The sequence below is a fragment of the Macaca fascicularis genome, chromosome 11 (genome assembly GCF_037993035.2).
Source record: "Macaca fascicularis isolate 582-1 chromosome 11, T2T-MFA8v1.1".
Lineage (NCBI taxonomy): Eukaryota > Metazoa > Chordata > Mammalia > Primates > Cercopithecidae > Macaca > Macaca fascicularis.
In genome coordinates this window covers 101,047,241-101,062,863 of record NC_088385.1, presented here as the reverse complement: position 1 = coordinate 101,062,863, position 15,623 = coordinate 101,047,241, and the positions used below count along the sequence as shown (strand labels likewise).

General features: G+C 39.4%; 1 protein-coding gene across 1 annotated transcript; it reads left to right on the top strand.

The window, feature by feature from the left end:
• Positions 1–6,823: 6,823 nt before the first annotated feature.
• Positions 6,824–14,709, top strand: LOC135966307 (uncharacterized). Its single transcript, XM_065524652.2, has 2 exons — positions 6,824–7,067; positions 12,437–14,709. The coding sequence occupies exons 1-2, from the start codon at positions 6,969–6,971 to the stop codon at positions 13,301–13,303; spliced, it is 966 nt and encodes a 321-aa protein (XP_065380724.1). The 5' UTR covers positions 6,824–6,968; the 3' UTR covers positions 13,304–14,709.
• Positions 14,710–15,623: the final 914 nt, after the last annotated feature.

Below are 15,623 nucleotides of genomic sequence, written 5' to 3'. Positions count from 1 at the left end.
AAATGAAAATCAAAACCATGATGAGATACCGTCTCACACCAGTTAGAATGGCGATCATTAAAAAGTCAGGAAACAACAGATGCTGGAGAGGTTGTAGAAAAATAGGAACACTTTTACACTGTCAGTGGGAGTGTAAATTAGTTCAACCATTGTGGAAGACAGTGTGGCAATTCCTCAAGGATCTAGAACTACAAATACCATTTGACCCAGTGATCCCATTACTGGGCATATACCCAAAGGATTATAAATCATTCTATGATAAAGACCCATACACACATATGTTTACTGTAGCACTATTCACAATAGCAAAGACTTAGAAGCCACCCAAATGTCCATCAATGATAGACTGGATTAAGAAAATGTGGCACATATACACAATAGAATACTATGCAGCCATAAAAGAAGGATGAGTTCCTGTTCTTTGCAGGGACATGGATGAAGCTGGAAACCATCATTCTCAGCAAAGATCAGAAAACCAAACACCACATGTTCTCACTCATAAGTGGGAGTTGAACAATGAGAACACATGGACACAGGGTGGGGAACATCACACACTGGGGCCTGTAGGGGGTGAGGAGCTAGGGGAGGGATAACATTAGGAGAAATACCTAATGTAGGTGATGGGTTGATGGGTGCAGCAAACCACTATGGCATGTTTATACCTATGTAACAAAACTGCACGTTCTGCACATGTAACCCAGAACTTAAAGTATATTAAAAAAAGAGCTGAAAATCATCTTACCAGTCTGATTATCATAACTGGCTAATCCTGAATACTATTAGATTTGCATTAAATAAATCCCAAATGTTAGTTATAAATGCCAAATGTTTTGAAGTTTTGGCAAAGGAATCTATGTAGTACCTTAAGAAGTTTAATCAAATAAAAAGAGTAAAAGTTTAATCTATCAAATAATACAACCATAGTTTTTTATGAAAAAAGGACATTATTAACCAATCATACTAGAAAAAAGAAGCAAAAATTGCTTCTATAGATTGATGAATATGGAAGCAAAAATTTTACATGGTATTAAATAGAATTCACTGGATTACCGAGAGAATAATCCATAGTTATTCTAGAAATTCAAGGGTAGTTAAGTATAGGAAGAATTATAAATATTACATCAATAAATTAAAAGTAGACAACTGTTTTATCATATCATTAGATATTGTGAAGAGTTTGGATAAACTCAACAATTATCTTTTAAAATATGCATGCACATACACACATACACACTTGCAGAGTAAAATAGGCATAGAAGAAAATTGCTCAGTTCATGATAAAGATTATGCATGAAAAAGCAATAGCAAATGATGAAATGCTGTGGTAGATTGTACCACTGTTCTCAGTTGTTTATTCCCTTCCCTGTGGGAGGATTATATCATACTTCTTAGCCATATTGATATCATGGGGCCATGGTTTGGCCATTTGATTTGCTTTGGCCAGTGAATATGATGGGAAGTGATGTATGTTACTTCAGAGCTGAAGTTTTAAGAGCCATTGTATAAATTGGCCATTGCTATTTTCTGTTATATAATTGGCAAATATCACTGAAAAGTTGAACTTAGCCTGGATCCAAGAATGAGAAAACACAAGAGCAGGGCCACAGCTTACCCATGGCCAATAGGTAAGGTAACTGAAAAATAAAACTTGGTTGCTATAAACCACTGTGGTTTTGGGGTTGGTTGTTACCACAGCATATCATAGTAACTGCTGCATAATACAAAAATTGCCACCAGAAGTAGAGTGCTGCCAAAAACAAACAAACAAAAGAAAAAGCAACCAACAACGAAAACTTAAAATACAGGCATTGGCTCTCAGAGCCAGGCAGTTACGGCAAGGAAATTGTCATTAGAAGATAGAAAGATGATAGCTGATGTTATCTAATGGTACAACATTCTCAGAATTATTGCTGGTGGTATCTCAGAAGACAGATAACATGCCAAATGAGCTTATGGATTTCTAGGAAGAGGTTCGGAAACAAAATGTTACAACTATGGCTTGGTAGCTATTGTTTTAGTTTGATAAATTATTAATAGAAGGGGATAAACTCAGAAAAGAATTGCCTGGTTTACATGTATGATTGGAAAATTCAACTGTTTATCATCTCCAACCAGTATAAAATAAAATTGAGAAATGCTTCAAGCAACAAGGACCAATAAGACAGCTTTCTGGCAAGAACCAAATCAAGACTACAGCCAACAAACCTCCTGTTAAAGACTCAGAATCAATTAAGGTGAGACTCAGCAAATCTTTTCAATTGGGAAACATGGCTCAGGGGAAAAATGACCATTTTATGACTTTCCTACAGAAATGTACGAGCCCAAGTTACTTCCAGTAAAATCAAGAGAAAAGTGGGTACCACTTTGAGAACGTTGTACCACTAAAAGAGCCACTAGCCTGGAGTGGTCAGTGACTACCCAAGACTGGAGACAACTTTTAGACATTCAAACTTCTACCACTGACAAAGGGCAAGAGGAGAAAGACAGGTGTTGACCCCCAAAGGAGGACACATTCTCCAATGCCCTTTAAAAATACGACCAAACTGGGCACAGTGGGTCACGCCTGTAATCCCAGCACTTTGGGAGGCTGAGGTGGGCGGATCACCTGAGATCAGGAGTTTAAGACCAGGCTGGCCGACATGATGAAACCCCATCTCTACTAAAATATAAAAATAAGCCGGGTGTGGTGGCAGGTGCCTGTAATCTCAGCTACTCCAGAGGCTGAGGCAGGACAATCGCTCGAACACAGGAGGTGGAGGTTGCAGTGAGCCAAGATCATGCCATTGCATTCCCGCCTAGGCAACAAGAGCGAAACTCCATACCCCCCACCAAAATATATATATATATAATATATAATATATACATATATATAATAAAAAATATATATACGACTAAGAGGGATAATGGAAATAGAAAAATCACAGAGAGAGTAGATGCTCTCAAACACAAAACAAAACAAAACAAAAAGCTACTTGCAAGGGGCAAATATGATGACTAATCAAGAAATTTCCCTCCACCCAGGATTTGAGGTTCTTGCATTTCCTCTGAGGAATTTCAGAATTGCTATGGATCAGTGACTGCTGTGTGCCTTTCATCCTTCTCCTTTTTAAATTGGAGTATGAGTTGGCTCATCCCTGTTTTCTACCACTGTGTGTTGGGAGTATTTATTTTTTTGGGGGGAGGTGGATTCTAGGTTTCAAGATCAAGGAGAGCCACATCCAAATTGGGTATAAGAACTATGAAAAAAAATCTTGAATAGCCTTGTCATTTACAATTGGATGGGACTTTTTAGGCGACTTCCTTGGGGAAGGGGTGAGTTTATTTTTTTTGAGCAAAAGGGAGGAAAGCAAATATTTTTAAGCTGGGAGAAGATTATGGTAAACTCTTATCTCCAGTTATTTGCTTCTCTCTCTTTCTGAGTTATTCTTTTTCACCACATTGACATTAGGCTTGGCTTGTGACTTACTGTGGCCAAAGAATGTGAGTAGAAGGAATGCATGTCACTTCTGAGCAGAAGCATTAACCACCATCTCACGGTTTGGCCATTGTTTTTTTCCTTCCTTCTATCACAGAATGGCAAATCCCAGATGGATTCTCTACCTTTAGTGTAGATTCAGACTGAAAACCACATGGCACAAAACCACAACCTATTAGTGGCCAGCACATAATGTCAGCAAAAATAAAATGAAACAAAATTGTTGCTGCAAGATTCTGATATTTCAGGGTTATTATTGCAGCAAAGCTGAAGTTATATAGCACCACGTGACTAATACATTTATATTCCTGTAGTTATAGCTATTTCTGTTAAAATGAAAAACAAGACAGGAATGCCTACTTTAGAAAAAACTAATTCAATTTCTCCCACTATTCTCTCACAACCTGCTTCTGATACCAGAACACAAGCGAATAATTCTGCAGCAGACACCAACTGGGTGTCCTCTAGTTCAACTCAATTCTAATATGGTTTACCTGGAAATAGCATCCAAGCACACAAGTTGAGGATTCTGACCCACAAGACTGAGCCCCACTGTGATGCCAATTGCAAGCCGTAGGTTGTTTTACCTGTGCTTCGGACCAACTGGCTGTAAATCGGGGTTCCCATGAGACCCTCTTCTAGGGTTAAAATTAATTTGCTAGGCCAGGTCACATAACTCAGGAGAAGTTATGTGTTTACTAATTTATTATAAAGATATTACAAATAATACAGATGAAGAGATGCATAGAGTGAGGTGTGGGGAAGGGGAGGCAAACTTCCATGCCCTCCCTGGGCAGCCACTCTCCAGGAACCTCCGTGTATTTAACTATATGGAAGCTCTGCTGAACTCTGTCCTTCCGGGCTTTTAAAAAAGCTTCATTATGGAGGCATGATTCATTCAACCATTAGCCGTTGGTGATCAACTTAACCTTCAGTCCCTCTACCCTCCTCAGAGGCTGAGGAACAGGGTTGCAAAGTCCCAACTCTCTAATTGACCATTGTTTTTTCTGGTGACCAGCCCCCATCATGAAGCTATCTAGGTGCCGCCAGTCACTAGTCAACTTATTAGCATACAAAAAGGCATTTATCACTTTGGGATTCCAAGGATTTTAGGAGTTGTATGCCAGGAAACAGGATGAAGACCAAATATCTAGTTCACAAATCACACCTACTATTACTATTATTATTTAATATTGTATAGATATTTTAGTAAATGCAATAAACATAATGTGCACGGTATAAATATGAAAGAAAGAGGTGAAACTTTCTGCTGACAATATAGTTTTATACCTGATATCATCAAGAAACTCTAGTAAAAAAATAAGAAGTAAAAAAAAGAATTTGATGGATTGGGTAGATACAACATAAAGATACAGAATCATTAGCTTTTTCTATATGAGCCATATACTCACATACAAATGAAAATGAGGACGCTATTGCATTCATAATAGTAACAAAAATCATAAAATAGGAATAACTTATACAAGAAAGGAATAGGACCCATGTAAAAAATAAAATCGTACTGGAAGACAAAAACAGGATCTGAACAACTAGAAATTTATACCATGTTCTTGAAAAGTAATACTTATTCTCATAAATAGATCAGTATTATGAAAATAGTATACAAATTTAGTACAACTCCCATAGAATCTCTGGCAATTTTAATTGGATAAAATAATCAAATTGATGAATAAAGAATGATAGTATTAGCCTTGCCAACATGTGAAAGCCCATCTCTATTAAAAATACAAAAATTAGCCTAGGGTGGTGACACGCTACTCAGGAGGCTGAGGCAGGAGAATTGCTTGAACCCAGGAGGTGGAGGTTGCAGTGAGCTGAGATCACACCATTGCACTCCAGCCTGGGTGACAGATTGAGACTCTGTCTCAAAAACAGAAAGAATGACAGTATTAAAACTACTTAAAAGCCAGTATAATAAAAAAGCACAGTATAGGCACAAGACTACCAAAAAATTCAGTAAAAAATAATAATAAAGAGAGCTCAGAATTGTGTAATACCTCATGAAGGTGATATTTCATTATTTCATTGTGGAGAAATTTAATTAATAGTCTCATCACAATTGGATATGCTCTTGAAAGAAAATAAATTTGGGCCCCCTAGTTTATATTAATTATGAAATAAATTCCTAATCAATTTGACTTGAAAGTAAAAATAAATAAATAATAACCATTTTAGAAAAAAATTAGGTTATTGTCTGTACACCTAAGAATTAAATAACTCTTTTAAACAAAGGTAGGTGATCAACCTAACTTTATAAAATTTCAAGGTATTGTTTGTAGTGCAAGAGATACCAAAAACAAAATCAGTAGGTAAACAAGCTGGAAAAAATATTATAAATCAAATGATAGATAAAACTTTGTATCTATATATAAAAAAAGCTTTGTCACAATTTAATAAGATAAAGATAATCAACCCAATAGCAAAATAAATTGGTGATATGAATAGGCAATTGGCAGAAGAGCAAGTATGATAACATGTTCAATCTCCTCCAATAGTCAGAGAAATGGAAATGAAAATTACCATGATCATAGCCATCAGAGTGGCAAAAAAAAAAAAAAAAAAAAAAAGACTAATTGCACCTATTATTAGCAGAGATGGGAGTTGGGGCAAGGGCACTTTCATATATCACTGGTAGAAATGTGAAAAAGCAATCTGTGATCTCTATTAAAAATTTAAATGTACATGCAATTCAACCCAGAATCTCACTCCTGGGACTCTATACTATAGAAATAAAAGCCCCAGTACATATAAGTGAGTGTGTGTGTGTGTGTGTGTGTGTGTGTACTGCAGCATTATTTTTAATAACAAAAAGTTGATAGCAAATGAAAACTCTATTAGTAAAAGAAGAGCTGAATGATAATAATGCTTACAGTAGAATTTTATCCAAGAATTAAAAATTAATTACCTATACTACCTGACATTGAGGAATTTCCATTATATATTATTAAGATACAGAGAATTATGTATCACCAATCCCTTTAAAAATGTCCCCCTGAAACCTGTCCGGAGTTGCATGCCCCGGCCATAGCGAATAATAATTGAGGATTAAATGCCTGAGCTATATTCATTTCCACCCCACACCTTCTCCCTATCTTTGCATTTTTTCCCCTGTACTAATACCTCATTAAAGATGGCGCTCTTCCTGCTTCTTCTTCACTCACTTTTCCCGCACCTGGGAAAATTGTTACTTAGTAGCGCAAGCGCAACATGACGTCCGACCAGAGAAACCAAAACTAACCTGGCCACGCCCTCGGCAATGAGATCATTTCCGCCTTAGCCCAACCCCTTCCCTTCCAAGTGTATATAAGGCAGTGCATTACCGCCATTAAACGAGACTTGATCAGAGCACTGTCTTGTCTCCATTTCTCGTGTCTCTTGTTCCCCAAATTCCCACCCCCTCCTCCAGGGCCTGCTCTATCCCGCAGGCCGGGATACGTGGCGCCCGAACAGGGACCTGGAAACAAGGGACTCCATGAGGAAGAGGACGCCAAAGGACGGTCGACCGCTAACGAAGACAAAAGGAGTCAAACTCTTCCGATCACCACGGGAACCTGCCGCGTCAGGATCGAAGGTAAGTGACGTGTCCGAAATGGGACAAGAATTAAGCCAACATCAAATATATGTAGGACAATTAAAAGAGGCTTTAAAGATACAAGGAGTAAAGGTTAAAGGTAATGATTTGTTTAAATTTTTTGATTTTGTAAAAGACACTTGCCCTTGGTTCCCACAGGAAGGAACTATTGATATTAAAAGATGGCGTAGAGTAGGGGATTGTTTGCAGGACTATTATAATACTTTTGGGCCAGAAAAAATTCCTGTAACCACCTTCTCTTATTGGAACCTCATTAGAGATTTAATAGATAAGAAGGAGGCCAATCCGCAAGTCATGGCTGCGGTCGCTCAGACAGAGCATATTTTAAAGGTTAGCTCCCGCTCTAACCTCACAAAGCCTCCGCAAGATATGGAGGAAGATCTCATTTCCCTCGAAAGTGATCATGAGGAAATTAAGTCTCCTTCTGTAATAGATAAAGAAATACCACACGAAAACAAACCAAAAAAATACCCAATTTTACAGATGCTTCAAAAGGAGGAGGAAATTAATAAGCCTAATCAATTGGATATAAATTGGGATGATTTAGAGGAAGCGGCAGCTAAATATCACAACCCTGATTTGCCTCCCTTTACTTCATACCCACCCCCATATAATAAGACACATAATGAGGTTTCTGCGCCCATTGTTATGGCAGCAATAGATCCCAAAGAAGAATTAAAGCAAAAAATTGCTCAACTAGAAGAACAGATTAAACTTGAAGAGTTACATCAATCATTGATAATTAGGCTCCAAAAGCTAAAAACAGGAAATGAAAAAATACCTAACTCAGACGCTATGGAGGGTTCCTTGCGCCCACTTCAGCGGCCTGGACAACATGTTCCAAGAGGGGGGTTAGTTGCTAGCCGACATAGAGAAGACTCCTCCCCCAAAGACGTTTTTCCAGTCACGGAAACCATAGATGAACAGGGACAGGCGTGGAGGCATCATACTGGATTTGATTTTACTATTATAAAAGAGTTAAAGACTGCTGCCTTTCAGTATGGGGCTACTGCTCCATATACTCTTGCTATAGTGGAATCTGTAGCTGAGAATTGGCTCACTCCTACAGACTGGAATACCTTAGTCAGGGCAGTTCTTTCTGGGGGAGACCACTTAATTTGGAAGTCAGAGTTCTTTGAAAATTGTAGAGATACAGCTAAAAGAAATCAACAGGCAGGAAACGGTTGGGATTTTGATATGTTAACAGGTTCAGGTAATTATGCAGACACTCAGGCCCAAATGCAATATGACCCTGGACTGTTCTCACAAATCCAGGCTGCTGCTACAAAAGCCTGGAGAAAACTTCCCGTTAAAGGAGATCCAGGGGCCTCGCTCACAGCGGTTAAACAAGGACCCGATGAGCCATTTTCAGACTTTGTGCATAGACTTATGACCACGGCAGGTAGAATCTTTGGAAATGCAGAAACGGGTGTAGATTATATTAAACAGTTAGCTTATGAAAATGCTAACCCCGCCTGCCAAGCGGCAATCAGACCTTATCGAAAGAAAACAGATTTAACAGGATACATTCGCCTTTGTTCAGATATTGGGCCCTCATATCAACAAGGCCTAGCAATGGCTGCCGCTTTTTGCAGCCAAACAGTAAGAGATTTCCTCATTAACAAAGGTAAAGATAAAGGGGGATGTTTTAGATGCGGTAAAAGGGGACACTTTGCAAAAGATTGCTGTGAAAACCAAAATAGGAGTCCAGAAGCAAAAATCCCAGGCCTTTGCCCAAGGTGTAAAAGAGGAAGGCACTGGGCAAACGAATGTAAATCTAAAACTGACAGTCAAGGAAATCCTTTACCCCCCAGGCAGGGAAACGGGATGAGGGGCCAGCCTCAGGCCCCGAAACAAGCATATGGGGCAGTCAGCTTTGTTCCAGCCAGCAACAGCAATCCATTTCAAAACTTAGTAGAGCAACCCCAGGAAGTGCAGGATTGGACCTCAGTTCCACCTCCCACACAATACTAACACCTGAAATGGGACCGCAAACCTTAAATACCGGAATATATGGACCCTTACCACCTAACACTTTTGGGCTACTTTTAGGAAGAAGTAGTGTCACCATGAGAGGCTTACAAGTCCTCCCTGGAGTTATCGATAATGATTATGAAGGAGAAATTAAAATTATGGCCAGAGCTATTGATAGTATTATTACTGTCCCTCAAGGAGTTAGAATAGCTCAGTTACTCCTGCTACCTTTGGTTAAAACAGATAATAATATCCAATACTCTAATAGAAATATAAAAGGTTTCGGATCATCAGATATATATTGGGTGCAACCAATTACAAATCAAAAACCCTCTCTAACCTTATGGTTAGACGGGAAGGCATTCACTGGACTAATAGACACAGGGGCTGATGTAACTATCATTAAACAGGAAGATTGGCCCTCTCATTGGCCTACTACAGAAACTTTAACTCACTTGAGAGGAATTGGACAAAGCAGTAATCCTAAACAAAGTTTTAAATACCTAACATGGACAGATAAAGAAAACAATTCAGGCCTCATTAAGCCATTTGTCATCCCTTACTTACCTGTTAACCTTTGGGGGTGAGATCTACTCTCTCAAATGAAAATTATAATGTGTAGTCCAAATGATATAGTTACTGCACAAATGTTAACTCAAGGATACACCCCTGGTAAAGGTCTTGGAAAAGGAGAGAACGGTATCCCACAGCCTATACTGGTTTCAGGACAACTTGATAAAAAGGGGTTTGGAAATTTTTAGCTCAGGCCACTGACATACCTGCACCCCAAAGGTGCGCTGACCCCATTACTTGGAAGTCAGATGAGCCCGTTTGGGTTGATCAGTGGCCTTTACTCAATGATAAACTAAGTGCTACCCAACAGTTAGTGCAGGGACAACTAGCAGCAGGACATATTGAGGAAAGTAATTCCCCTTGGAATACACCTATTTTTGTTATTAAAAAGAAGTCTGGTAAATGGAGACTCTTACAAGATTTAAGAGCAGTAAATATCACTATGATCCTTATAGGTGCCTTACAACCAGGATTGCCTTCACCGGTTGCGATTCCTCAAAAATATTTTAAAATCGTTATTGACCTTAAAGATTGCTTTTTTACAATTCCCCTTCACCCTGCTGACCAGAAAAGATTTGCCTTTAGTCTTCCATCTACAAATTTTAAACAACCAATGAAGCGCTATCAATGGAAAGTCTTACCTCAGGGTATGGCCAATAGTCCTACCTTGTGTCAAAAATATGTAGCTGCCACTATAGAGCCAGTCAGAAAAACATGGGCACAAATGTATATTATACATTATATGGATGATATTTTAATAGCAGGAGAAATTGGCAAACAAGTCTTACAGTGCTTCGCCCAACTCAAACAAGAGTTAACAGCAGCCGAACTACAAATAGCCCCAGAAAACGTACAATTACAAGATCCATACACTTATCTTGGTTTCCAGATTAACGGACCCAAAATCATTAATCAAAAGGCCGTTATACGTCGTGATCATTTAAAAACTTTAAATGATTTCCAAAAATTACTGGGAGACATAAATTGGCTTCGACTGTACTTAAAGCTCACCACAGGAGAGTTAAAACCTCTTTTCGATATATTAAAAGGAGACTCTAATCCAAAATCCCCCAGGTCCATTACTAAAGAAGCATTAATAACACTCCAACAGGTAGAACATGCCATTGCAACACAATTTGTTACCGGTATTGATTATTCTCAACCATTAATATTCCTTATTTTTAACACAACAATAACCCCTACTGGCCTATTTTGGCAGAACAATCCCATTATGTGGGTACACCTGCCCTCCTCCCCTAAAAAGGTTTTGTTGCCTTATTATGATGCCGTAGCTGATCTAATTATCTTGGGAAGAGAAAACAGTAGAAAATACTTTGGAATAGAACCATTATACAGCCCTACACTCAATCACGCATCCATTGGCTGTTACAAAATACGGAAGCCTGGCCAATTGCTTGCGCTTCTTATACTGGCGCGATTGACAACCATTACCCACCTAACAAACTTATTCAATTTTGTAAACTTCATTCGTTTGTATTTCCCCATATTACCAGTAAAGAATCTCTCAATGACGCATTACTAATTTTCACTGATGGATCTTCCACAGGACTTGCCGCTTACACTTACAATAATGTAGTCGTTAAATTCCAGACCACTTATACATCAGCTCAGCTGGTCGAATTGCAAGCTATAATTGCAGCACTATCAGCTTTTCCTTGTCAGCCACTTAACATTTATACAGACAGCGCCTACCTGGCTCATTCAATACCCCTCTTAGAGACTGTGTCTCAAATTAAACATATTTCAGACACAGCTAACCTATTTTTACAATGTCAACAACTTATCCAAAAAAGGACTACTCCCTTTTTTCTTGGGCATATTAGAGCACATTCAGGATTACCGGGACCTCTAACACAAGGTAACGCAACAGCTGACACGGCAACAAAAACCATAGCCACAGTCACTACAGACAATTTGCAACAAGCGCAAAAAGCACATGCCTTACATCATTTAAACGCCCAAACCTTAAGACTTATGTTTAAACTTACCAGAGAACAAGCTCGACAAATAGTTAAACAATGCGCCAACTGCATAACATATTTACCTCTTCCCCATCTAGGAGTTAACCCCCGAGGACTCATCCCCAACGAAATTTGGCAAATGGACGTTAGTCACCACTTAGAATTCGGTCAAGTAAAATATATCCATGTATGCATAGACACCTATAGTGGATTCATCAGTGCAACTCTCCAAACAGGAGAGGCCACCAAACATGTCATAGCTCATTTATTACACTGCTTTTCTATTTTAGGAATACCCAAACAAATCAAAACAGATAATGGCCCCGGTTATATATCCAAAACCTTCTTACAATTTTGTAATACCCTACAAATTAAACATACCACAGGCATTCCCTATAATCCCCAAGGACAAGGTATAGTAGAAAGAGCTCATCTGTCATTAAAAACTATTATCACAAAATTAAAAGGGGGGAGCTGGTACCCCGTGAAGGGTACCCCCAGAAACATACTCAATCATGCCCTGTTTATCCTTAATTTTTAAAATTTGGACAGTCATGGAAAATCGGCTGCCGACCGTTTCTGGCATCCTGAATCTCAAAAACAGTTTGCAATGGTAAAATGGAAAGATCCACTTGATAGTTCATGGCATGGCCCCGATCCAGTTTTAATTTGGGGAAGAGGCTCAGTATGCATCTTCTCACAAAAAAATGATGCAGCCAGATGGCTGCCTGAAAGATTGGTAAGACAAATAAATCATAACCATTGTCAGTCCAGGGAAGATAAATCTCCCTGAGAAGTTCTTTCCTTCTTGTTTTTCAGAAAACGAAGCCTAACATGAAATTCCTTTGGAGAATAATCGCTCTATACAACATAGTGACAGTCTATGCAGGTTTTGGTGACCCTCGTAAGGCAAGAGAATTATTACGAAAACAATACGGCCAGCCTTGTGACTGCAGAGGGGGACAAATATCTGAACCTCCGTCAGATAGAATCACCCAGGTGACCTGCACGGGCAAGACAGCTTACCTAATGCCAAACCAGTTATGGAAATGTAAGTCTACCCCAAGAGATACCTCACCTAACGGGCCGCTCCTAGAATGCCCTTGTAGCTCTTTCCAATCTTCTGTACATAGTTCCTGTTATACATCCTATCAACAATGCAAATCAGGCAATAGAACATATTATACGGCCACGTTACTAAAAACACAAACTGGAGGCATTAATGACGTACAAGTATTAAGATCCACTAATAAACTTGTACAATCTCCTTGTAACGGCCAAAAAGGAAAGCCTGTTTGTTGGAGCACTACCGCCCCCATTCACATTTCTGATGGAGGAGGCCCATTAGATATTACAAGAATTAAAACCGTCCAGAAAAAATTAGAAGAAATTCATAAAGCTTCTTATCCTGAACTTCAATATCACCCTTTAGCCCTGCCTGAGCTTAGAGGTAATTTTAGGCTCGATGCCCAAACCTTTGATATCCTCAATGCTACTTACAATTTACTTCAAATGTCCAATACAAGCCTGGCCCACGATTGTTGGCTTTGTCTTAAAATGGGCCCCCCTATTCCTCTAGCCATACCTAACCTTTCATTGCCCTATGTCAATTACTCAAATGAATCCTTAGTAAATAATTCCTGTCCTATTACCCCCCCCCTTAGTTCAACCGATGACGTTTTCTAATTCCTCTTGCCTCTTTTCACCATCATATAATAACACTAAAGAAATTGATTTAGGCTATGTTGTGTTTGGCAACTGTACTTCCATAATCAATGCCACCAACCCTTTGTGTGCTATAAATGGCTCGGTTTTCGTTTGTGGAAACAACATGGCATATACGTATCTACCTACAAATTGGACAGGGCTTTGTGTTCTGGCCACTCTTCTCCCCGACATTGATATCATCCCTAGAGATGAACCTATCCCCATCCCCGCTATTGAACATTTTATTTATAGACCGAAACGAGCCATACAATTTATTCCCTTGTTGGCTGGACTAGGAATCACCACTGCTTTTACTACAGGAGCCACAGGCCTAGGAGTCTCACTAACCCAATATACTAAATTATCCAATCAATTAATCTCAGATGTACAGACCTTATCCAGTACTATACAAGATTTACAAGACCAAGTAGACTCATTAGCTGAAGTAGTTCTCCAGAATAGAAGAGGTCTAGATTTGTTAACGGCAGAACAGGGAGGGATATGTTTGGCCTTACAGGAAAAGTGCTGTTTTTACGCCAACAAATCCGGAATCGTCAGAGATAAGATAAAAACTTTGCAAGAAGAACTAGAAAAGCGCAGAAAAGGCTTGGCCGCCAATCCACTATGGACTGGACTCGATGGACTTCTCCCCTATCTCCTGCCATTTCTTGGTCCTTTACTCACTCTTTTACTCTTCCTCACTCTCGGGCCTATAATCCTTAATAAGCTTATGGCATTTGTCAGACAACAAATTGAGGCCTTCCAGGCCAAACCTATACAGGTCCATTATCATCGCCTTGAGATGACTGAAAATGGTGAGTCTTATTTACCTTAATAAGACCACCTCCCCTGTGTGCTGAACTGGACAGTCAATGACGGGTAAGAGGACACTATCTCCATCGGAGCCTAAGACAGGAGGGCCGCCCTTGCTGCTGCCTTATCCCATGACGGGCCTAGAAGGTGGGGGTGAGTTGACCCAACCTAAGACAGGCGCAGTTCCCGAGGGGTTTTCTTATCATAAAAATATAAAAAGGGGGACCTGTCCGGAGCTGCACGCCCCGGCCATAGCGAATAATAATTGAGGATTAAACGCCTGAGCTATATTCATTTCCACCCCACACCTTCTCCCTATCTTTGCCTTTTTTCCCCTGTACTAATACCTCATTAAAGATGGCGCTCTTCCTGCTTCTTCTTCACTCACTTTTCCCGCACCCGGGAAAATTGTTACTTAGTAGCGCAAGCGCAACATGACGTCCGACCAGAGAAACCGAAACTAACCTGGCCACGCCCTCGGCAATGAGATCATTTCCGCCTTAGCCCAACCCCTTCCCTTCCAAGTGTATATAAGGCAGTGCATTACCGCCATTAAACGAGACTTGATCAGAGCACTGTCTTGTCTCCATTTCTCATGTCTCTTGTTCCCCAAATTCCCACCCCCTCCTCCAGGGCCTGCTCTGACTATCCCGCGGGCCGGGATAGAAACCTTGTGTGTGTATAAAAACACACATAAATGCACACACACACACACACACATATATTATGCCTATGTGTACATAATGCATAAAGAGTTACATGGAAAAGTGGTCACTGAAATGTTAGTTGTTTTCTCAAAAAGGTGGCTTTTATATTTTTCCTTAATGTATTTATTATTTTGCAATTTCTTTTTTTTAATTTCAACTTTTATTTTAGATTCAGGGGGGTACATGTACATGTATTACATGATGTTGAGTTTTGGGGTACAAATGATCCCTTCATCCAGATACTGAGCATAGTACTCAATAGTTAGATTTTCACCCCTTTTCCTCCTTCCCCCTCCCCACAGTAGTCCCCAGTTTCTTTTGCTGCCATCTTTATGTCCATGAGTTTCCAATGTTTAGTTCACACTTTTAGTGAGAACATGCGATATTTGATTTCTTGTTTCTGTATTACTTTGTTTAGAACAATGGCCTCCAACTGCATCCATATTGATGCAAAGGACATGATTTCTTCCTTTTCTATGGCTGCATAGTATTCCATGGTGTGTATGTACCACATTTTCTTTATCTAATCCATCATTGATGGGCACCTTGGTTAATTCCATGTCTTTGCTATTGTGAATAGTGCTGCAATGAACATACAGGTGCATGTGTCTTTTTGGTAGAACAATTTATTTTCCTTTGCATATATACCCAGTAATGGGATTGCTGGATCAAATGGTAATTCTGTTTTTAGTTCTTGGAGAAATCTCCAAACTGCTTTCCACCATGGCTGAACTAATTTACATTCCCACCAACCAGTGTATAAGCATTCCCTTTATATT

Coding starts and splice junctions, on each gene's coding strand:
- LOC135966307 (XM_065524652.2), top strand. CDS start 6,969: ATGAGGAAGAGGACGCCAAAGGACGGTCGACCGCTAACGAAGACAAAA. Junction 7,068..12,436: donor CTGCCGCGTCAGGATCGAAG/GTAAGTGACGTG, acceptor CTTGTTTTTCAG/AAAACGAAGCCTAACATGAA.